General features: G+C 38.5%; 2 protein-coding genes across 4 annotated transcripts; one reads left to right on the top strand and one right to left on the bottom strand.

The window, feature by feature from the left end:
* Nucleotides 1–14,996, bottom strand: LOC106639200 (putative multidrug resistance-associated protein lethal(2)03659). Of its 2 annotated transcripts, none has more exons than XM_089594917.1 (13): nucleotides 14,721–14,996; nucleotides 11,487–11,586; nucleotides 9,963–10,274; nucleotides 6,008–6,795; nucleotides 4,992–5,392; nucleotides 4,341–4,555; nucleotides 3,592–3,810; nucleotides 3,129–3,510; nucleotides 2,626–3,055; nucleotides 2,174–2,546; nucleotides 1,870–2,094; nucleotides 1,333–1,804; nucleotides 1–1,238 (listed from the first exon to the last, which is right to left on the bottom strand). In XM_089594917.1, exons 2-13 carry the CDS (start codon nucleotides 11,561–11,563, stop codon nucleotides 1,092–1,094), a joined length of 4,041 nt encoding a protein of 1,346 aa, XP_089451043.1. In that variant the 5' UTR covers nucleotides 11,564–11,586; nucleotides 14,721–14,996; the 3' UTR covers nucleotides 1–1,091. The 2 variants fall into 2 exon arrangements, with proteins under 2 accessions (XP_089451043.1, XP_014208188.2); XM_014352702.3 differs by having other exon boundaries at nucleotides 3,135–3,510.
* Nucleotides 14,997–19,309: 4,313 nt separating this feature from the next.
* On the top strand, nucleotides 19,310–24,629 carry LOC106639198 (uncharacterized). 2 transcript variants are annotated; one of them, XM_089594576.1, is made up of 5 exons: nucleotides 19,310–19,675; nucleotides 23,871–23,952; nucleotides 24,031–24,098; nucleotides 24,185–24,293; nucleotides 24,390–24,629. In XM_089594576.1, exons 2-5 carry the CDS (start codon nucleotides 23,946–23,948, stop codon nucleotides 24,509–24,511), a joined length of 306 nt encoding a protein of 101 aa, XP_089450702.1. In that variant the 5' UTR covers nucleotides 19,310–19,675; nucleotides 23,871–23,945; the 3' UTR covers nucleotides 24,512–24,629. The 2 variants fall into 2 exon arrangements, with proteins under 2 accessions (XP_089450702.1, XP_014208185.2); XM_014352699.2 differs by lacking the exon at nucleotides 19,310–19,675 and adding an exon at nucleotides 23,664–23,765.
* The last annotated feature ends 84 nt before the right edge of the window (nucleotides 24,630–24,713 follow it).

Here is a 24,713-nt window from a genome sequence, read left to right as displayed (position 1 = left end):
GGCAAGTTTACAATTTATCTTTTACCAGAAAATTGACCTCCAAGAGTATGGATATTCTACTTACATGGTTTAACACAATCTTAGAGCATATACCTATACTACTGGAGAAAGCACGCATGCTGCTGGGTCCGTACCATATAACTTTTTTTTGCTTTGCAGGCCTATGTTATAACATAGGCTGATGTACTGAAAAATAGTTACATGGTACGACCCCTGAGATCGTGACACGACGACCGACTAGGTGGGACCGAGCGCTCACTCCAGTATAGTACATGCTCTAAGAAATCCCCTGATCTAGTAATTTTTTCCTAGTGAATTTCTTTCAAAAGAAATATGGTTCTTTTTTAGTTTGGAATCATCCTTTTTTTTTCAAGAAAATCCCCAACCTAGTAAGTTATAAATACCTATGTATCTCGGCGTGATTATATAGTTGATTATCCAAATATAACGGACGCAATGTATTTTTTCTTATGTTTTGTTTGTTTTTTTCATCAGTATATTATAGGAACGTAGATTTCTTCCTTCCCCAGGACCCCAAATGGATCAGAACCGTAGCTCGCTAAGCATAAATCAGAGTATCAGACTCAGATCAACTTGTAAGTCCGCAAAGCCAGTACGTGTAAGTGGATTTGTATATATTTTTTCCGAGTTGCTATTTGTTTTTAAGTCTATTGAAAAAAAACAAAAAAAAAAAAACCTAATCGTTACCCAAGGCACAGCCTCATTAGGCAAAAAGTGCGTGTATATATTTGACGTACGTATAAAAGCACCGAAAAAAAGTATCCTCGCAATGCTCCCGTCAACATTAACGTCCTAATGGCGGTAAATGATGTTTATGCGTAAATTGTCCTTCAAAAGTTGTACAGCAAAGCGATGTACAAAGGAATAAAAAAATTTGTTGCAAAGTAATACTGTGCAGTGGAAGAAAACACCGGCTCTCCGATAACGAGACAGAGGTTGGACGGGCTCACCCGCGCTTTTCCCTCCCGAGTACTTGGTCGCCCGGGGACGAAAAATTCGCCACCAGTCGAAACGATTTTCACAGTTTCGCGTCACTCGCGATTCGCGCGAGAATAAAAGGAATACCCCCTTCAAAGAGCCGTGTCGTAGCTGTTGGTGTTGTAGGCCCTCTCGGCCACTTCCTGCAGAGCCTCCGCCATCGCTGGACCGGTCTCATTAACCATACTTCGCAGGTAGCCCGACTCTTTCTGCAGAAGCACGTGGGGATGGTCAAACTCCTGGAAGCCGCCAAAAAAAAAAAAAAAAAAAAAAAAGGGATTTTTTAATCAAAAGCTTGTTGACATAGTACGTGGAATATTATGCAAAACCAACCACAGCCGTGCCGGCGTCCATGACGAGGATGCGATCGCTGTCCATGACGGTGTTGAGCCTGTGGGCTATCGTGAGCACCGTGCACTCGGCGAACTTGGTCCTGATGGTCTTTTGTATGAGCTCGTCGGTCTTGGGGTCGACGTTGGCCGTAGCCTCGTCTAGCACGAGTATGGGGTTGTTCTTGACGATCGCCCGGGCCAGGCAAACTAGCTGTCTCTGGCCGACGCTCATGTTGCTGCCACCCTCGTTGATGTGTGCCTGCAGGCCCATCTCCTTGAGCTCGACCTCCTCGAGGGCCTGCCACAGAACTGCGTCGTCGTATGTGTCGAAGGGATCGAGGTTCTTGCGCAGGGTGCCCGAGAACAGGAACGGCTCCTGGGGAATTATGCTGATCTGCTGGCGGAGGTCGTGGAGGCCGATCTCTCCCGTCTCCACCCCGTCGATCTCGATCTGGCCCTGCACGTCGGCCAGCCTGCAAGCACCAATCGACACACGTCACTCCACGGAACCGACAAACTCTCGTCTCCGACAACTCACCTGAAGAGCGACTGGATGAGGGAGGATTTACCGGCGCCGGTCCGGCCCACGATACCGATCTTCTCCTTTGGCTGGATCGTGAAGTTGAGGTTCTTGAGCACGGGAGGGTCGGTTGGGGAGTAGCGCAGGAATACGGACTTGAACTCGATTTTGCCCTCGGAGGGCCAGTCGTCGCTCGGCTTTTTGTCCGGAAGGCTCTCCAGCGGTGGCTCGCTCGGCAATTTGCTGAACAAGAAACAAACACAAAACATCGGTAAACAAAGGAAGAAGCTTTGGACGCGTACGTTGGTAGAGTTGTACGTACCTGTACTCGAGAATGCGCTCCACGGAGGTCATCTGGTTCTCGAGTTCGGTGCTCTGGCGCATGCCCCACTGGAACATACCGGTGAGACCGATGCTCTGGGTGATGGCCAGACCAACGGAGGCGCCGTCGGGCTTGTCGTCGTTGGTGCTCATGATGAGGAAGCTCAGGGTCACGAGGGTTATGTACACCAGGCAAAAGACGTCGAGGTAGAAGCCAAAGGCCCGAGAGGTCGCTATGAAGATGTACCAAGCCGACGAGTGGAGGTCCTGGTGGTTGTCGAACTCGTTGATGAGGGTCTCGTCCGCGTCGAACGACCGGATGGTCGCCAGACCCTGCAGGGTGGCGCTCAGGTGACCAAAAACAGGTGAACGAGCTGCAAGAGGACCGATTAACGACAAGTCATCCAAACAAGGGGCAACTGGGGCTTGGGTGGGGTGGAACCATGTACTTACTGACGCCCTCGAGTCGCTTGACGCTGCGCCCGGTGGCGATGTAAAAGACTCTGATGTACCAAAAGACGAAGCTTATGGCGAAGGTCGCGAGGAGCAGCCACGGCTTCGACATGGCCACGACGACGATGATACCAAGGAGGGACAGCCCGATCTGTAGGCAATCGATCAGAGCGACCGGCAGGAGCTCGTCCACCGCGCCCATGTCCTTGGAGAACCGATTGAGGATCCGGCCTGAAGTGTTGATGTTGAAAAAGCGCATGGTCGCTCGACTGACCGAACTGAACATGGTGTCGTGGAGGTTGCGCGAGGCCCGCATGCACATGTTGAAGAACGCCGAGGAGCGCACGAGGGTCACTATGATGGTCAGCACCGTGATCCCGCTGTAAATGTAGATGCACTCCTCGCGCGAGATGAAGCCCACCCACCCGTCCTGTCACCCGAAAAACAATAAAAAAGGTGAGTTTTGTATGCGTTTTACATGATATATGTTGTGTCTGGTGTGCGCTCACCTTGGATTTCTCCTCCATGCTGACCCACATGGATATGAAGTAGTCGCCGAAACTGGCAAAGAACTGGGATAGGATGCAGAGGAGAAACATGGTGAACACGACGCAACAGTTGCCTCCGGCGCCGAAGTAGCCCCGGTAGACCCAGCCACCGACCGAGCCTTTGCTCCGCATTTCCTCCTCTTCCTGGGGGTCGCCGATTCCCAGGTTGTTCTCGTTCGTCATGAAGGAGCTGAGAGACGTTATGCTACCCTGGCGCGATGTGCTGCGGCTCACTGGTGCCGAGCCCCCGGCTTCGTCCTTCGTGTTCTCCTTGGCCGACTGGGACTCGAGTAACCGGCCAAAGTCCACCCCCTGGGCCACCAGCTGGTCGAACGACCTGTGTGACGATTCGAGGGAACGATGAGTCATGTCAGAGCTGTCCGCGATTTAGTTAAATGATTTAGTTAAATGATCGTACCCCTGAGCCTTGATCAGCCCGTCCTTCAGTACGATGATCCTGTCGACCGTGTTGAGGTACTGGAGTTGATGGGTGACCAGGATCCTCGTCTTCTTCCTCAGGTACTTGGTGACGCACTCCTCGAACATGTGCTTGCCCACGTGGGCGTCCACAGCGCTCAGTGGGTCGTCGAACGCGTAGATCGGTGTGTCCGAGTAGACGGCTCTGGCCAAGTTGATCCTGCACACCCATACGTAAGTACACGTGAATGCGCAAAGTGAAAGTCAACGCGCGTTTCATCTTTAAACATGAATATACGCGCGCGCGCGCGCGCATCCAGAGAACAAAAGCAATTGTTTGTTCTTCTCTGCCGATCGTCGAGGCAATTGAAAGTAACCCGAGAGCCCCGGTACCCCGCTACTCGCGATCAGACTTACCTATACTTGTATTTAACAAACTCCTCGTATACAGACAAGTGTTATATTACGTCTTTGGCTTTATTGTTTTTTTCACACGTGCAAGACATCGAAAAATATCAGTCGAGTTCTTCTGTCTCTTCTAACTATAGTTTAACCTACTAGAATATAGTTACCGATGGATACCGATCTTTCCGATGACTCTTACGCGTATAGTGAAACACAAAAGGATTTTTTCCAAGAAAAGCGTGTTATAAATCCTCCTGTCAGTCCGCATGCAAGAGCCCATTAAAAAAAAAAAAAAAAAAAAAAAAAAACCATAAATCAATCAATCAATTGCAGAAAAGAACCGACCTGGCTCTTTGTCCTCCGGAAAGGCTGATTCCCCGCTCGCCGACGATGGTCTTGTCGCCGTAGGGCAGCAGTCTCAAGTCCCTCCTGAGCTGGCACACTTTGATCACCTGCTCGTACCTGTGCTGGACCATTTTCCTCCCGAACAGTATGTTCTGGCGCACCGAGCCCGCGAACAACCACGGCTCTTGGCTCGCGTACGCTATTTGACCATTGACCTGCGGGGAAAGTACATTTGTTTTTTGTTTGTTGTGTTTCGTCCCCCCCGTCCCCCTCTTTTCATCGTCGACGCTCTCTCTTCTGTCGTTCGCTCGGAAAACAGGGACGGCGCCGTCGATTGCGAGATCAGTGCCTTTGTAGGTAATTGAAAATTTAATGGCCACGAGGGGAAAAAAATGGTTAATCATACACCTTTGTACGCGTTGAGAAACTCGTTGTCTCGTATATATAATTGCTCAGCCTTGGCGCTCTTTGCAGCTTCAAAAATACAGTGTCTAATTTGCGAGTACACCTCTACAGAGATAATAACCGTAATTTCCGAGGTACTGCGAGCCGCAGTTATTTAAACATGTGCATCCGAAAAATCGGCCGATCGATCGTACCGATATTCAACCGATCCGGAAAAAACGGGGGAAAAAATATACAAGTCCTCACCTCGACCCTTCCAGAGTTAAGCGGGAGTTCCTTGAGTATGACGTTGAGCAAACTGGACTTTCCCGAGCCAACCTGGCCGACAACGGCGAGCAGCTCTCCCGGCTTGACCTCCAAACTGATCCCCGCCAAGGTGTCTGTTTTTTCGTGCGCCAACCACTTGGCCGACACATTGTCCAGCTTTATGGACCCGCTGTTGTCGACCTCCTCCTCGGCCAAAGTATTCGCCGCCGCCTTGCCGTTCTCCTCCGGCTTCCTCTTCTTGCCCTTTTTCCCAGTGTCCTTTTCCTCCCTCGGCTTCCGGTAAATCATACTGCGGTGCGCGCGAGTCGACACCTCCTCGTACAGCATGAACTTTTGCAGACGCCGGATGGACACCAGCACCTCGGCTATCTGGGTTATACCTGACACAAGGGCCGAGGGAAATTCAAGACCGGACGCTGAGTTTTAAGACCCTCCCTCTGCGGTTGCCCCTCTTTTTTTTCCTTTTTTTTTATCCCTCACACAAACAGGTTTTTGATAACAAAAAAAAAAAAAGAGATCCATACGATGTTTTTTGTTTTTTTTTCCCAACATATAATCACGACAAAAGACAAAAAAAAACAGTAGACGCCAATGCGCAGTTATTTGTCTCGGTCTATTGTGCATACACGCGTCGTTTGTATCGCGTTACAGACGCGCGAGGCTCCCGGGTCGTTGAGCTCTCCGAGCTTCGTTTACGCGGAACTGCTTCCTACGCGATTAACCAAACCAACTCCACTTTTGATCCGAACGACTATAAAATTAACCGAGTCGCCGAGCCGGAGAGTAGGTAAAATTACACGAGTTGCAAAGGTATGTACATTGTACTAGGTTTCGAAACACCGTGGCGCGCACGCGATAAGCGTGAAAGAGGAAACGGTAAATCATATTACATACATTGTGTACACGAATGTACCGAAAAACAGCACGATTGCCCTTATAAAAGTAAATTCCTGGAAAAAAAGAGGGGAAAAAAAAAAAAAACAAAAAAAACTGACCTTGGGGAAAGAAAACGGTCATGTTGGTCCTGAGTATGTTGTAATAGGCCGTGAGCATGAACACGGTCTCGGCGGTGATGTCATTTCCCAGGAGGACGTACGTGAGTATCGTGATGAACAAGGAGAGCCTCGTTGAGAATATGATGAATGACATGATGGCCCCCCTGACGTACGACATGCCCCTTATGACTTTGATCTCGTTGAACCTGGCCTTGTGGATGAGCGCGCTGAACGGCTTCTCCCAGGTGTACATCTTGATGGCCTGTATGCCGTTTATGATCTCGTTGGTCAGCCTCACCCGCTCGTCTGTCCTTATAGCGGTCTTGAGTCTCAGGGACGATGACTTTTTCCCCAGAAAGCCTTGCAGCGGTATGAACATCAGCAGGGTCGCCACCCCGATGATGGCTGACTTTTGGACCTCGTTGTACATGACGTACATGACGATCATCGTCTGGAGGGGCCCGATCCACAAGTAGTGGAGGAATATCGTGGCCACGTCGAACCGGTTGACGTCGTTCGAGAGTAGGTTCACCGCCTGGCCCACCGTCGTCTCGCCCAAGGCCGTGCGCGACAACTTGAGGGACTTGCGGTAGATGAGGGTGCAACAGGCCACCCGCATTTTCATGCCCATGTGGAGGATGGCCATCATGTACGGGTGGATCACGAAGACGTTCAGAGCCGAGCAGAGGATCACCCCCAGGGCGTACAGGTACGCCTCGTTGAGGCTCACGTTACCGCTGCCCGTGAAGTACTTCAGCAGGTAGGCCAGGAACTGCGGCTGCAGCACTCTGTCGAACGAAGAAGGACGTACAACGCGTCGTCTTGGTACCTTTTTTCCTTTTTTTTTTTTTTTTTTTTTTTTTTTTTTTTTCATCAATGCTTTGGTGGAAAATATAGTTTTGTCCGAGCAAAGTACACGATTGGATAAACAAATTGTTACGGAAAGAAAAAAAAAATACATGTATACGTATGTATATATTACGTGTGCGGTTAATCTCGGTAAACAATATATATTTTCCCTGGTACACAATAAGTAGGTCGTTATTGTTTGACGTGATATTCACATGAAAAAATGTTATGTTATCGGTAGCAAATATTATATTATTGCCTTTTGAAACCTTAAAAAAATATACGCACGTCGCGAACAAACATATATTCTGACTTGCGGTGGTCGCTAACATCGACAAATACATGTATTCACATGTTATTTGTACACGTGTGTGTTCGTTGATAATTTCTAGTCGGCGTCCGAGAAGTACGTTGATTCAACGTGACTTTTTTTTTTTTTTTTTTTTTTTTGTGAAAAAACGGGGGGACGACGAAAAATGAGCGTGTGATCTCTCGAGGATTCATATTGTCAATGGTGTAAAAATGCAACCTCTGTCTAGCAAAAGTATTAGCTGCGAGGCCATGTATATTATACATAATAACAAGAGAAAGAAGAAAAAAAAAATTGCGAACCTCAAGTGCATTAAAGATAAGTAACGCGTTTAACCGCATGATGATACAAAACGCAACACGCGGCATTGGTCTATTGTCTTTTATTTATTTTTATTTTTTTTTTCGTTTTTCATATCAAGCAGCCACTGGCTGTCGCGTACAGTTGCTTCCTGACTCTTCTTTCCCCTTCCAATTCAGCGTCGATTGAGACCATTGAAGCCGTTGTTATTTTCAATCCTTTTGTTTTTCCTCCCGCGAATTTTTCACTCACGCGGATCGAGCATACTTTGTGAGAGAAGAAAAAAAATTTTTTTCAGAAATTCCTAGGTGACGCAACCCACTCACCGCGAATATAAGTAATCGTAAAAAACTTTATCGTCACGATGACGACTGAACGATGCCCCCACCCCCTTTTACTTACAGTAACAAATTTACATTTACGCGGGAGGGCAAAGTAAGCGATAAAGAGCCCACGTGGCGTGGAAGAATGACTCGGTGTATTTTAGCCGATTGCATAAACGTCGGAGCAAAACGATGCGGTGGCAAACCAAGTAAGAGAGAGGGAGATGCGACGTGCAAATCAATTGCGTGACCATCAACGATAGCGCGAGGAGAAGGAGACCCAATTGGAGAAGGTCGGAGCGAAAGAGACTTACTGTGAGGGAAAACCAATTTTAGACAAAGTTTTTTTATTTTTTTTTATTTTACAACACTAAACAGTTGGTGAATTTTCATGCGGCGAGAAAGTTTTTTTTAAATCTTAGATCGTGCGTGTCTTTATAAATAAGGTTATCGTCAAATTACTTAATTTTTTTTTTCATTTTAACGTATAAAACATGTTTACCGCAAAACTATGTGGATTACATTTTTTACGTTTACGTGCACATTCAATTTTTATTAAAACGAATTTTTGGAAAAAAGTGTCATTTTTTTATAATCCATTTGATCGACAACGATAACCCAATTTAAATTAGTGATAAAATGTATGCAAAAGCGTAGAGAATGGGATTAACTGTAAGCATTTACCGCACAACAACGACTATCTCATTTTATTGAAGATAAATTTCACGCTTATCGAGCTTTAGGGCAGAAAAACCATCATATTTTTCGCTACAACTAAAAACTGTCAATACTTATAATTTTTGTCATATAATGCCGGAGGCTCCCAACCAACGTCCATAAAACTTTGTTTTCGAGTTCTCTTTGGCTTTTGTCCTTTTACCTATTAATCATCATAAATATGGCCCATTTGAACACGGGAAACGTTTACCACTCGTCCAACAGCCCCAAACTATTTTCCCACAAAAACTCGAGCACAGGTGACCGACAGGTGCGTCTCATGGAGATTAACAAGCCCCTACACAGCAGGGCTAAAGCCGGATGCAGATAAAACAACAAGAAAACAAAAACGACTGCGTAAAAAAATTCTAGAATGAATATTCAATGAAAATTGAATAATAGTGCTTTCCAATAATTCTCGTTAATCTACAAGAGTGGATTTTTTATTGACTCAACTAACAGATTGTAATGTAGCTCTTTACATTTCAGATTGCAGATGTTTGCAATTCATTTGATAAAAGGTGTAGATTCATGAATTAATTTTTTTTTCTGGTAACTGACACCGTTACGGTGATAGTGGGCTGATGCCTTTGGAGCATAGGTACAAAAGAAATTTCTGATGATCAAAAAAATTTTTACTGTATAATAGTTCCAAGTGAATAATCTCTTGCGATAATTTTTTTTTTTTAATATTTACTTGTTACTATTCTATGAAACTTTTTGTTAGTTCTAAATTTTTTTTTTTTTTTTTTTTTTTTTTTTTAGAACACAAGAAATGTAAATGAACGAATAATCAATGTGAAAATGTAAAGTAAATTGTGTGAAAAAGGAAAAAAAAGCTTGCAAGTTAATGCAACTGCGTGAGCTAGTGATAAGTACTTTGGATACCTATGCAATCGAAAAATTATGATAAATGAGTACTAAAAAACAGCAAAAATCGTACAGTTAGGAAAAAAAAAACGAATAAAAATAAAATGTTGGACAACTCGGGCAAACACAAACACGTTCGACTTAACGGTGCATGTGACGGTCCGTCGACGCAATCACTTGTTGCAGTAGTGGCCGAAACGATGACATTAGTTGGGAAAGAATTATTCAGTCCTCCTCTCGCCGAGTGCGACAATACCGGCGTGCAAGTATTTCGAGCTCTGAAGTGACGGACTAGCAGCGATATTAATTGCGGCTGCATCCATCTACACGTGGATTATGGCACATTGGACATTAATAATTTTTTTTTTTTTTTTTTTTCATTTTTTAAGGGGAAAACATTTCCTTGATTTCGGATATTTTTCTTTTTTACATCAACTCAAAGAGAACCTTAATTTCAATAAACCTACATAGAATCGATGGTATCAAGAAACTCCACACGTTAATCATTTTCATATATAGGTACGAAGATACCACCCAAAAGAAATATGAAATTATTGAAGTGAGACATTAACAACGAAAACATTACCTGAGTCCAATTTCGAAAATGGCGAGGACAACCCCGTAGAGCATGATTTTGCAGCCGAAGCATTTCCAGAGCACGCGCAGCAAGCTCGGCTGGGGGCCTTGATGGGTCCCAGGTGGGTCGTCCCCCTCCTTGCCCCTATCGCCGCTTTTTCGTTTGGACAGCTGCTTGTTTTTCACGCGCTGGCACTCCTCCTCCCATAATCGCGCTATCTTCTCACCCAGTAGGTTGCTCGTGTGTTCCTTCAGTGGCTGGTACAGGTCTTGGATGTCGAGGTCACGACGGTAGCCCACCCAGAACAGCCGAAGGATGTAACTGGAGGGTTCAATGCGACATTTTTTTTTTTTTTCGTTTCCAATATAAATTTATTTATCATGAAAGAAAAAAAAAATTGTTTGCTTCGAGATCACGAGCTAACAAGTTTTTACTACTTTTTTTAAGTGGGTTAACAAAATACAAATTCACAAGTATGAATTTAAAAAGAGGCGTTGGAAATAACTAAATACTGCTGTCAAATAATGAATGTACCACTTTTTCTCTCTACCATTTTTCAACTTTTCATTATAAACATTGTTTTTAATAGACAATTTATTTTTTTAACCATTGAAAAAATTTATTTGTTTTTGAAAATTTTGTGTACGTATGGATTAAAATTTCATCCAAACTATATTTCTTTCACTGTCAAAAATCGATAAATTTGTGTTTCAACAATATCTGATTGTATATATGTATGTATTACAACGTATGAAATAATTTAATCATAAATAATCCAAATGGCAATTATTAAAAAAAAAAAAAAAAACTACCCATCAGTTTATCATGTCTTCAAGTCATTCTTTGAAAGAAAAAAAAGAAAACTATAAGTCAACAATGAAAAAATTTCAAAAACTTTTTTTTATCAAAAGTGAATAGGCCGCAGGTAAAAAATGTGCCTTTTACTGCAAAATTGAGATGTCCGTCAAAAGTGGACATTTCGTTGAAACAGTACATTAATTCAATCGGAATTCACGTTCATTAATCGCGTAAACACACATGTGTGTCATAATGCAACGCAATCGTGGCTGCGAAAAAAAAAGAGATAATCTTCCTCATGCTTTTCTGAATACTTGTGATTCTGGTATCTTTTGCTTTGCAGGTGGCACTTAATTATCATTGCTGTATTGGGTACTTCAAGCACGCAACAATTGTGCGAAATTGCGCATCGGAAAACAAAGATTTACAAGGAAAAGAAAATAATATTATATGTATATACACTCTCACACAAAAGAGATACTGTATTATTTATGATGATATTTTTTTTATTGATTCTATCGATTGATTTCCCTGGAGAGAGTGAAAATCTTATCAGTTTATCAATCTGGAATTTTTGTTTTCGCTTTACCATTATAGTTGTTGCGTGGTAAGTATTGAGGTAAAAATTTCACTTGGCTAATGAAGCACGAACTGCAAGTCTGCGCCAACTGGTAACGAGCGGTGACTTCATTTTTTTTTCTCGCGAACACGTGGAATTTAATTAGCGTTACTCACCCAAATGTTAACGCGCTCAGTGGATTTGCGTTCTCCCTTGGGTTCTTGGGCTTCTCTGAGGAAATTTTGCCGTCCATTTTCTCGCTTAGCTTCTACCTGTCTGGAAATAATTAAAATTGTCACTACCGTTGATGAAAAGTTGTGCAAATTATTTTGCATGAGCGAACAAAAAAATCAGGTTTTATGTTAATTAAATAAAACTCGCTGAAGTAACGAATTATATTAGTCATAAATTAATTTTAATTCATGGGAATGGCAAAGTTTTTCATTGCATTCTTAATGTTGCTTAATATTTTCATTCTCATGTGCAGACGAATTTAGAAGAATTAAGATTTAAAAAAAATTCCAGTAATTCCGGTTACGCAAAGCGTTAAATTTCAGTGATGTTTGTTGTTTTAATTTAATTATTGAAAACATAAAAAATCTGTAGTCAATACAAAAATACTGATAATACGCATCAACAACCCCAGTGCTTTTAAAAATCGAATAGTAAATTGTGTATTGATAAAATAGTTTTTTCTTTTGTAGAAACTTTTCAATTTGTTAAATTTCTGTTGTTCAACTTGTACTACGAATGATAATGTGCGCTTATACGTTGAAATTTAATCTGAAAAACCTGTTTGTCATTGTTATGCCGTACATATCAATTCAATTATATTTATTGTAGTTTGCGGAACGCATAAAGAATCTTTTGACAAGGTTTTTTTTTTTTTTTTTTTTTCAATTAAAAAGAAAAATACAAAATTTTTATTAGTATCAAATATATTTGGCTGCTGTAGAAGAGACGGTTTGATGCTTTTACTTAAATGACGTACGAGACGACGTAGAAGTAACCTTAACATGTTCTCAACACAAAAATAAAATATTGATCGTCAAGATAGAAAAAAAAATTTAAACGACATAATGAATGTCAATAGAAACTAATCTCACTTGTTAAAAAAAACGGTGTAATGTATACACCAATAAGACTACAGTGACTCAAAAAGTTGACGCGTGTGTCAACTGGACGGTATTGTTAGTTTGCTGAGAGATTTTTGGAAAAATGAGCTTATCTAATGAATATAAGGAAGAAAAATTTCTTTTTTTTACAAAGGTGATTCATATCGGACAAGAAAAAGCTAGAGGGTTCATTGTGCCTTGAATATAGTTACCTTCTTGATTGGATGTCAAACAGATTATCAGTAATCTAAGAGTACGAACAAGTAGAATAAAATAAATCATGCGCTTACGTAACAGCACCCACCACTCATACACGAGAGTAAATTGATGGAGAGAAATTAAATGTTTTTTTCCTTTCCAACTTTTACTTGGTGCATCAAATTACTTTAATAGCCCAAACACTTGAGATCCAGGTCATAAAAAATTTAAGCAACCAATAAAGATACACACGTTATTTTTCAGTTTCAGAAAAATCATTTATCAATAATAAATGCGATATCAAAAGTATTGAAACCATTATCAATAAAAAAAAAATTTTCATTTCTTTCCCAAAGATAATTGCAGCTTAATACATTTGAAACAAAGTTGTATTTATTGCACCTAGAGTTATAAGAGATCAAAGTAACGCGGGGGTAGATTAATACCTGATAACTGCACCTCCTGAACAGCAGTAACGTTCGAGCGAGAACAGATAAAGATTTTTCAGGGTTGTATAATGAAATCAGTAGCAATTATATTAATTAACAAAAACAAAAATGATATTAATGGAAATTTCTGCGATTGGATGATTTTTCTATAAACATTTCAGACACGTCAATGACGGGGAAAATACTAAGCTTAAGCTCATGATTCAGAGTACGGCGAATTTTTGTATGACAGCGCAGTAGCGTTGAGCGTGATTGTTGTCGGTGAAATTCGAGTAAACGGATCACGGCTGAATTCTTTATTCTTTTTGCTGGCGGTGAAATTAATGACGCTGACTAGTTGCCCTGAGCAAAGCTGCCGTTTTTGGGAATAATTGTGGTAAGAAAAGTAACGACTCGATAAACGAAACATTGCGTTCGTTGAATCAACACGCATATTAAATTGATTTATTTGAACGCGTGTATTAAGAAACGTGACATTTTTGTGTCTTTAATCGTTCCGCATGACTCGGATTTTTAAAATTAGCCTTTATTGTTTGTGTGTTAAAAAAAAAAAATTAATTTAAAGTACAGGAATATCTTCTGACAACAATACAAAATTCATTACTAAAATTTAAACTATTGTTATTTTATTCGTTAGAGAAAAAAAAGACGGAGGACACCAAAAACATTTAATAATATCTGTTCAGTACGACTTTCTTCTTACATCATAGCTAATATAACAAAAGATGAATAAATAAATTTCAGTGTATTCATTATCGGCTTCTATAAAAGACACGCGTTTGATATAAATAAAAAATGATTCGTAAAAACACCTAAATTCATCAAACAAATAGATGTTACAAGAAAATAGTAGGATCAATAATTGTGTTTGATTCAAGCTTAAGAAGCTCAAGAAGAGAAGAAAAAAAAGGTACAAAAAAAAGGAAGGCCTCAGATAAGAACCGAACAATCATTAGTACAGCTACCGATTACAAAAGACACATGTTTGAGGATGTAAACAAGGGAATCTGTGGCTATAACAATAAATGAAAAGATAAATAAATTGAAAAAAAAAAAAAAATACACGGTCAACATAAATCGCACTCGTAGTTATATATACACGGTTTAAACAACGACACGTCATATACAACCGATAATCAAACAGAAACTATGAAAACAAACAGACACGCGCACACAGACACGCGTAAACACACGATTTATAAATAAATCGGAGCTTTGGATGCTTTTCCCACGTACACGCATACGCGTAAAACTCGGCAAAAGCTTACATAATTACCATGAACCAACCTACGATCCGAGCAAACGAAAAAAATGACAAAAGGAAAAACCCCCGTCCCAAAAGCGCAACCTTGAACTCTGCAAAGCTAACAAGCGCGTAACACGCGAACGATCTTGACTATTCGACAACATTAGCAACAGGGAGAGAAAACTTCGTAGTTTTTTTTTAGCGTGTGTGCACGGATGCGTGCGAAAAGCTTGGAAATTTAACTCAGCTAACCTTCAACCGGGGACCTAACCAAGTCACCCCCTCGCGAGGGTACAACGTTTTTATTGTCTTTTAATAAAAAATAAAAAAAACGTAGAATCCTGTACGCTTTCAACGAGGGGCAAACAAAAAAAAAAAAAAAAAAAAAACAACTCCACTCACCCAAACGTGCTATCGGCATAGGAACACTGCACTGTCGGCGCTATTGATTAACTTTCTCTCTCTCCTTCCCTCCACTGTCACGGCACTTTCGATTATTTTTTTATTAATCTCCTCGTTAATTGCCAAGTATGTTTATGTCTTTTTTTTTTTTTTTGTTCGAGAGCAAACACCAGATTCGAGCCCACACGTGTAGTACAGTACGCAAGTGCGGCACAAAGAGCCCTGTGCTCCGAAACTCCGAGACGAGACGAGTACAGAGATATTATCTCTGACGAGTCAGCGGCACGACTGAGCCGATGTCGCTCGCTCCCCGAGCAATATCTATTCCATTCCATTTTACTTAACCAGCACACACCCACGGAGCCATGCAAGCGGCCACTCTTATCGTTGTGTGCACCCACTGGTGCGCGCGTGTGGGTGTCGTGTGGCACGGAAGGGAGGAAAGAGCGGGTCCGTCTCTTCTATTCGACATCAGACTGTAAGCATACAATACGCGCGCGTGTTGGCAAACCTAACACATATAAGTACATACGTTGTACATGTGTGCGTAAAAATTCGCAAAAGCTGACCTTCGCCAGCTGTTTCGTCTGTCTGTTCGTGCGGTGCATGTGTGATTTTTTTTTTCCTTTTTAGCGTCTGAGTTGCCTGGACCAGTTTCTTTCGGTTGTATAACGAGGGGATGCAACGCAGTTTTTTATTTCACGATTAATTTCGATTAATTTCGATTGATTTTTTTTACGCGAAACTCGGATTTGGCTTTCAAATTTTTTCTTATTTCATGCAATTTTTTTATTTCAATTATTTGTTTGAATTTTATGGCTTCGTATACATATAGTTTTGTGATGGATAATAAGACGAAAGAACACATGCGACAAAAATTGCAAATTAAAATTTTGCTGAATACGTGGGTATATAGGATAGAGCGAGCAATCATGGGATCGTTTGCATATGCTTCTTGACGCCCCGGCACGTCATTGCTCTTCTTACACAATGATGCGATAAGAAATTGATGGAATGATCCGTTATCAACACGCGAACGCTATCGGCGAGCAAAACGTTCGGATAAAGTGTAATTCTAGATCCCGAGTCATTTTAATTTCTTTTATACTTTTCATCTCTTCTCATTAGAATAAATATTTTTTATTTTTTTGTACCAAATTTTAGGATATTTGGTAACTTTGTTACGTAAGTTAATGCGAATGTCACATTTACCTGGGTGTTATTTTAATTAGTGTATGTCCATAAATTGCTTAGCTTTTTATTATCAACCATATTTGAACTCTCCGTTAATATCAAATTACTTGAACTCGTTGTTAATATCATCATCGAGTCAAATAATAGAATAAGATTTTACGATAGCTTACCTAATATTTTTTATGTGGTTTTATTATATTTGATTAAGTATTTTTTTCCCCGAGTACGTTGAGAGCAATGAGCGGAAAATTATGGCCAAATTAGAGACCTTCAAGAAAAAAATCTTATTTTTTAATCAGAGTTTATCTTTTGGAAAGTTATAAAGTACCAGTGACTCCAAAAACATGTTAACTTGTGTAATTTGAAAAAAATAATTCAACATATTGTCAACAACTTATTATATATATATATAAAAAAAAAAACGTTTTTTCTTAATTTTATTTGAACAAAATACATTCCAATGTACCAGTACTTCCAGTAGTCCTTAGCAAGTAATTGTATTTATTAAAAAGATAATCAATGACCATCGAAGTAACGATAAAAATCTCTGATAAAAAAAAAAAAAAAAAAAAAAAAAAAAAACATTCTATCATCGCTGTAACATCTGATTCGTCATTAAGTTTTCCAGTGCATGGTAACACTTGTTTTTAGAATGAATTTTATCGAAAGCCTTTCATTTTATCGCTCGGACGCGCCTTGCATTTATTAAAAAATGTACATGTACTTCTTCACTCCGAACAACACTCCATACGCGGATTATTTACATTAGTGCGCAAGTTGTATCGAAACCTAAAGGGACGCACGTAAATACCTTTTATTGTTGAATCCAGTACGGTGTGGATCGATACTTGTCAGTTGGCTCTCGTTTTAAAACCACATGCACGACAAGCGCCGAAGCCAAAGGCAATCGGCTCGTTAGTTATCTTCAAATTTCTCATGACGCTCTTATCTCAGCAATTAGGAATTTTCAGGCATGAGCAAGGCCAGCCGGCTCTCTTTTGTCCAACAACGAGAATATTATTACAACTTTGTAATGAAATATGGAGAAAAAACGTTGCGAACCATGGACCTACCCCCTCCAGCACGCGTATCTATAACTACTCCATACGTAAGTATTGAAATTGATAGCCGAGAGAGAAAAAGATGAGTGTCATAAATATAACTTTGACAACGCGTCATCTGATGATTGTTTGGACGTATACGTGCATGTGCCACCTCAAACGTCTTACATTAAATGATGATGTATCTCGGGAATTTTTCTAAAAATGGCATGTAAATATAATATATTGTCATGCCATTGGACACTTGTTTATTTTTCGAGGCAACGCAATTGTTAAAAAGTTATTGAACTGTAATATCTTTGAATATTTACGGGGAACAATTTTTCTTTATCACAATTAAATAAATTAATATGTAAGACATCAAACGCATTACATCTCTGGAGAAAATTACTCAATGGTAACATCCTGCCCATTAAATGGTCTTATTGGCGATGCAAACAGATCTGCTGGACGGGTATGTCTTTGATCGTTTTCTCCAACAGCCGTCTTATTGGCGTTCGTCTCGTGCAAGCCGGACAAATTGAATTTCATGAGGAAGCTCGTCAAACATCCAGACAGTAAATTGAAAGTAAAAGACAAATTTTCACGCATTCGAGACGTAACGGAGACGCTGGGTGCGGACCATTTTGTTTTAGTGCTCGTATTTGTTTAGAAAGAGATTTACTTTGAGCGTCGATTTGTATGTTTGCACAGTTTAAAAAAATGACATGTAACATGTAGCAACACTTTCATAAAAGTATGCGTTAAATGGCAGATTGTTATTATCGGTTGGTCAAAAGGTAATAAAATATTACTTATTTGAATGCAGCAAATTTTTTATCGGGTGTGAAAAAAAAAATTAAATTCAACTAGGCGCTGTGGTTCGAAATTCTTGTGATAAACTACTGTAACATCGGTGTATCCACATTAATTTTTTTTCCTCTTGCTTCAAATCTTTCCGTGCCGATTTTAAAATACAAAACGCAGGGGCCAACGTGCATCTGCAAAGAGGTGAATCACCTACAAGAATGCTCGTAGCTAAGGTACTACGACCATGCATGACTCACTTACATGCACGCTGGCCCACGCTGACCGGAAATGCAAAATAAAATATTTTTCTACAACCATCGATACAAAAGTTTAACTGGGAACAGTTAAACTGAAATATTAAATTCAGATATAATGTTAGATAAACATAAGGTTGAACATTAGGATAGCTTAGAATTAATGCATAGAAATAAGCGAAAATATTATTACAAGCCAGAATCATCACAGACAACCAGTACGTACTACACCACTAGCAAACAACTACATTACATATTAACTATAACAAATTTGGTACACAACTTTAGTAACCTTCAAAGAACTATCCGATTTTTACCATTCAAGTTAGCAAACTCATAATTTACAGAGTAACCATTTTTTTATCGAATTAATAATTTCATAAACATACTACAATAGTCTAATTTGTAATCTAGTTGATTGCTAACACCTTTTCCCGAATGTAAAGGAAAAACGGAAAATAGCCCTTCCCTTTTTCTTGACTCGGAGAGAGAGCCCGTATGCCTGCCTCCAATAGGGGTAACAGAGTCCTGATTCCCCAGGGTACCACGAGACGACTCCCTCTCCAACTACTAGCAGCAGAAAAACATGTTTACCAAAATTATACCAAAATTCCGCATTATTTTCGTAACATTATAAACATTCAAACTACCGGTAAAACAAATTATGTTAACTCACAACAAGCAAAGCACTAGTATTCTAACAACTGCTATTCTTATTATCATCATTATGATTATTATTATTATTATTATTATTATTATTATTATTATTATTATTGTTACTACTATGATTATAAATACCACCGCTAATTATAAGTTAGTACGGCCGCAGCCACCGTTTTGGCGCTTAAGTAGTAGTATTAACTAACAACTCACCAATCGTTTGTTCACCCTAGCATCAACCGAATTGTTAAGCGATTTTCACCGCTCTTTTTGCAATGAACTTAGCTGAACGAACAACCAATGTGTAGCATTAGTAAATATTAACAATACCTGGTCGTAATGTTAAGATTAAAATATATTGAAATTCTGTCAACTTTTGATGTAAAAGAGAAAGGAAGGGCATGAGTAAGTGAATCACCTTCCCTTCTCTTGACGCACAGAGGAGAACAAGCCGGATGTGGGATGTGCCAATTTCTGAGTGGCTAAACTAGAGCAGTTCTAGCCAATTAGATTTTCGGCTATTGTCTTTTCTTCAAAATTTTCCCCCGGCAAGCTTTCCTGCGTTTTTCGAGCCAGCGCGTGACCGAGGTCCGCTTCTCGCAATAAAAAGGCCCGTAGGCCCAGAGGAAAATCAGTTTGCAGTTTGTAGTTCAGAGTTTGACTCGACTCGACTCGGCTCGAAGATAGCCCTTCAAAGTGGACTGAGTAGTAAGAGTCCGCCTCTGCTACAACCCAGTCTACTGCGAAGTGAGGTAAACCAATTCAATTCGGCACGCGAAATTCGACGATACCCTTCGAAGTAGACTGAGTAGTGAGAGCCCGACTCTGCTACAACCCAGTCTTCTGCGAAGCGAGGGTACTGTCGAATTTCGCTACCACCCTCGTACGATCAACTGGTTGCCAGAGTCCGTCTCTACTACCACTTGATCTTCCTCGAGAGCGACTTACATTCACGCTGGTTCAACGTCTGTATAACAACTTTCGCGTTTAAATAAAAGTAAGTGACAACATATCATATTCTTTCTTTTGACCAAGTGTTTCCTTTTGCGCGAATACCATGACTCGCCCTAGTATTGGCACCCGCGGATCACCGGGAAGTGTAAAGTGTTTTCGTTTGCGCGAACGCCATATTAATACCCGCGGATCACCGGGAAGTATAAAGTGTTTTCCGCGAACGCCACTACTCGCCACAGTATTGGCACCCTTCGGTCACCGGTAATAACAAATTAATCTCCAGTATAAAGTGTTCTTCGCGAACGCCATTACTCGCCACAGTATTGGCATCCTTCGGTCATCGGTAATATCAAATTAGCCAAGGAGAATCCGTTGCCCTCCGTGGTAATAATACTATTAGAATAACAACGAACGATCGAGTTAAGGCAAATGCCTACCGTGATATTAATGTGTCAAGGTCAAATTACATACGATATCCTTACTCGTGACGGTGTTAACTGTTTTTAGATCGTGAACGAGGTATACACCGCTCTTGACAAAAGAAAACCGCGAGCAAGTGCATCGGAATATTGCACAGCAGTCAGTCTTAGTCGCGTGAAAGCAATTGTACCCCTTTTTGAGTAACGCGTCTTTAAGCTGAATGACCCTTTTAACCCCGCGTCCCACCTACGCGCCCAGTGTTAATCCCGAGCTATTGAGCGAAAGCTTAGGCTCAAATAATACGTTGCGCCGACGTAACACTACTATGGATAACGAAAAAAAATTTTTACAATTTTTAATCACTGCTTACTTTTCGTATTAAAAAAAATGATAATGCAGTATGAATTTATTTCTTCAATTGTAAAACAAAAGTTCAATTTCACTTTGCATAATAATTCATGTATACAACCACGAGTGTGGACAGAGTATGACGTTCGATATTGTGTACAGGAAAAAAAAAAAAAAAAAAAAAAAAAAAAAAAAAAAAATTTTATACATCTCCAAACCAAGCTAAATAGAATTTTGTTCCCACATTGAGTGACAAACTCACTTGCGGCGAGGAAAAGTGACAATTAATCGTTGGCTTTTAAATTGTCCTTAATTATTCCAAGGTTAATAAATCGTAACCGAACAAAACGTCATTCCAAAAGTTAATTTTTTTATGTACATAACGTTTGTAGGATAAATTTTAAGGGTTAAGTTTGATTAGATGCTGTGTGTATCCAATAATTAAAAAGTTAAATATTACAGTAAAAAGATAAAATATCTTTTTTTTCTATTATAATGTACTTAGTGTTACTATTTTTTTACTAATCGAAACTATTTATAGGTGCATTGTTGCTCCATAAAAGTGTTGCAAATCAATTAGAAGCAATCTACATTCCATCAGATGTTACTCAAACCTTCTAATTTGTTGAACGAAATTTATGTCTCGTGCGATGGTTTTGAACAACTTGCACTACTTGCAATTTGCAATATTTTATTTGTACTTTTCAATTAACAAAAAAAAAGCAAAAACTAAAACCTGATTTCAATGATGACTTTTGAGTTTAAATTAAAAATGATAAACTTTATTTGATGGACACAACATCAAGTAATTCGAAATAATACTGTGACACAGCATACTTATTCTTTGTTTATACAAATGCAGGCCGCTGTGTATTTAGTTTCTGTGAACGTTGATAAGAGTATAAATAGATGTAAATTGGGATGATAAAAAATCAAGGAATTAGTTTTTAATGGAAGTTTTATTAAAATTATCAAGCTACATTATCTCACTGATTTAAAAAACGTTAATCATGATTTATATTTGATTGTTTTGTTAATATTAAATATTCCACATGAAATGAAATTTGATTTATAAGTAAAATCTCGATTTTAACTACACTAACATTTATTAATTCTATAAAGTGATTTTTAATACAAAATGTACAAAAATTTCTCTCATAAATTAAAAAGAAAAAGCTGATAATAGTAAATTAAAAAATCGCCGAAGAAAATAAATTGCCTCAATCGGCACCCAAAACTTCCCGAGTATATCTTTGCCCGGCTTTTTAATTAAAAACGATTGAGTTGAGTGAAAGAAAAAAATCTATCTTTTTAAAATTAAAACTAAACAAGCCAAAAATAATTTACCAACAAAAGTTGTAACAACTATGTAATATAATTAATAACAAGGACATTTAACGTTATAAATTAAACAAGAGGTATGTTATATTGCAATTTTCTTACAAATAAAGAAAATAAATTTCATTTTAAAAAATTAATCCATATTGTTGTTGTTAATACAATAAAATTTATTAAAGTCAACTTGTATGTTTGTAAGATTGCTTTCTCAAGACTGGTAATATTTTAATATTACACACTACAATTTATGTAAACATACGTGTACGTAAATTTTACGTATACGTAAAAACTATGATAAGTAAGTACTGAAAAGAAAAACTCCAAGTTTTCAGTAAGTGAGTCGATAAAGCATAAATCTACATCGAAAATGTGCTGCCAGTATACTCATTGCGCCATCTGACATTGTAATTAATTAACTATGTTAAGGAACCATTTCAGAAGGTAAGAGTAATTATGGTTGATCACTAATCCATGTGTAAATTAAAGCTGTTTTAAAAATAATTTACGGTAAATTATAAATTACAATTAAACCATGTGTTAACTTTAACTAGGATAAATAAATAATTAAAGTATCTCAGTTTTATAAATTTTATAAATTTTAAGAATCACGCGTCAGTTCTTCGACAGTATGACAGAAGGATCTAATTATTATACAAATGAAGTATTGATAGAAATTTTTTAATCCATGGCTGCTGCATGAATTTATAAATTCATGATACACCTTAAAATTACGTTTAGTTTCAATGATATGACTACTATGAAGAATATAATAAATATAATTAAAATGTCTCGTTATGATTTTTACGGATTTTTAGTGCCATGTTCATGATAGTAAAATCTGCCAATTAATTGTAACTCAGTTAAAAATTTACCTTTTTTGTGATTAATATCGTTTTTAATTACCTTTATAAACTCAGAACTAGAAGAGTAGACATTAAAATAGGGAAAAAATTATAGATCATAATAACATTTATTTCTCGTCTTAAAAGTTATTGGCTTCAGTTTAAATGCATATTTTATGGACACGTTATTATGTTACAATTCCAAATATCATAAGATTAAGTGTTTCTACGCTTACATAAACAAGGGATTTTAAATAGTAGTCATGTTTTTTTTTTTTTTTTTTTTTTTTTCTTTCAACTAAAAATTTTTAAGGAACAACGATTTACGATTACCAACACGCCATATTGTCATTTGTGATGTGTACAGCTTGTTAACGACAAAATCAACTTTGAGAACTTACGAATGTAATGAAAGAGACAAAACAATAAAAAATGACGGCATTGCATAAAAATTACATTTGCCATAAATTGTAAAAAATAAAATAACTTTTAATGCAATATATAGATCTTCAAATTATTTTCAACTTAATAAGCTATGGAGGTAATTTACAATCATGCAAAAGTTAATTAACATAATAAATATTTATAAATTAAATTTAAACAAAAAGATGCAAAATATCGTTTTAAAAATAATTTTTTTAAAACCATAAATTATCTCAGTTGTTTCATTTAATCTTACAAGTTACATAAGAGTTGACGAAGAATTTTCACCTAATACGATTATTCACATAAAATAAAATAAAAATAAACAAAAAAATATAATTGAACGATATAATGGCATAATCCTGAAAACAATTCAATTCAATTGTACATATAAATACTTTAATTACTTGAAACATTGTTACACCTGTAACAAAAGCAAAAATAAAAACCATAAGTTAATTACATAGTTTCCATAGAATGACCCAGAGCGAACTTGAAACTTTTTTTTTCTTTCGTGTAATCCACTTACAAAAGACAACAGACATCAAGGTAGCCGATTAAATCACGTTTTCGCTTCTTTTATAACATAATTGCAGTTATTAAGTGAGCAATGTTTCCTGTTAAAGCATCCATAAATAAGCCTAGAAAGATGGTTTTTAGTTCAGTTCTCAGAACATTGTACATCGAAAGAGTAAACGCAAAATGGGCTGTACCATGCAGATGTTTATTTGTCTATTGGGCTGTCTTTTCTTAACAGTTGAGGTGGGACAAACACAAAAATTTACTTAAAATTTAAAAATCATACTGCTCACTAAAACATTATTAACATAATATATTATTAACATAATATATATATATATTTTTCAGTTGCGCGCCACCTGCTGTAAAAATTATGGAGAAGTAAAATCGGCAATCAACGAGTGCGAGGAAGAAACTAAATCGATGGAAGGTTCGAGTACACAATTTGAAGCTCTAACATATCATGTTGACATATAAATAACTTACAAATAAATTTATCGATTTCTAGGTAAATATAAGGACAGTAAAAATCAAATTTGTTATGGATTAATTTGCGTGGTCAAAAAATGGGGATTGGTACGTACATCAATTGAAAAATCTTTTAATCATTTGTTAAGTCAGACACTAGTTGCATAAATCCGTGCAATTGTTTTTCCAAACAGTTGGAGAATGGAACGTTCAACGTAAAAAAAGAGGAAATGCTTTTTAAAAAGATATTCCCAGAGGCCAGTGCAGGCGTGACGTCAAAGTTACTCGAATGCAGTGCAGCAGGTTGAAAACAAATATTGAAGGAATTTAATTACAAAGTTATTAACACTTGTTTAGAAAAAAAAAAAAATCAAACAATTGTTTATTTGTTTATAAAAGCTAACGACGAGAAGGACGAATGTCAGGTGTTGGTGAAAACGTACAATTGCTTGTTTGACAGTAGCGACCATCGAATGGAAATCGACGCGCTCATCCAGAAACGCGAAGACGAACACAACTAGACGAGCTCAACACTTCGTCAATAACTCCGCACCGTGGACGTACGTACGATACATAACAATATGTACTATTTGTCTTGAAGATTCATTAAACGATCAATAAATCGTAAAACTCGACGAATCCGCGTCATGTAGTCTCATTCAAATATTCCCGCCACTCTCGCCAACCCCTTCCCCCACTCCGCACCATTTTCCGTCAGCTACA

This window comes from Copidosoma floridanum, unplaced genomic scaffold, assembly GCF_036245765.1.
Source record: "Copidosoma floridanum isolate Cflo_tuat_1 unplaced genomic scaffold, Cflo_Japanese_pri ptg000021l, whole genome shotgun sequence".
NCBI classification, from domain to species: Eukaryota; Metazoa; Arthropoda; class Insecta; order Hymenoptera; family Encyrtidae; genus Copidosoma; species Copidosoma floridanum.
This window is presented reverse-complemented; position numbering and strand designations above follow the sequence as displayed.

Coding starts and splice junctions, on each gene's coding strand:
- LOC106639200 (XM_089594917.1), bottom strand. CDS start 11,563: ATGGACGGCAAAATTTCCTCAGAGAAGCCCAAGAACCCAAGGGAGAAC. Junction 5,393..6,007: donor GACCGTTTTCTTTCCCCAAG/GTCAGTTTTTTT, acceptor CCCTTGTGTCAG/GTATAACCCAGATAGCCGAG. Junction 3,511..3,591: donor GGGCTGATCAAGGCTCAGGG/GTACGATCATTT, acceptor ATCGTCACACAG/GTCGTTCGACCAGCTGGTGG.
- LOC106639198 (XM_014352699.2), top strand. CDS start 23,706: ATGGGCTGTACCATGCAGATGTTTATTTGTCTATTGGGCTGTCTTTTC. Junction 23,766..23,870: donor GTCTTTTCTTAACAGTTGAG/GTGGGACAAACA, acceptor TATATTTTTCAG/TTGCGCGCCACCTGCTGTAA. Junction 23,953..24,030: donor AGAAACTAAATCGATGGAAG/GTTCGAGTACAC, acceptor ATCGATTTCTAG/GTAAATATAAGGACAGTAAA.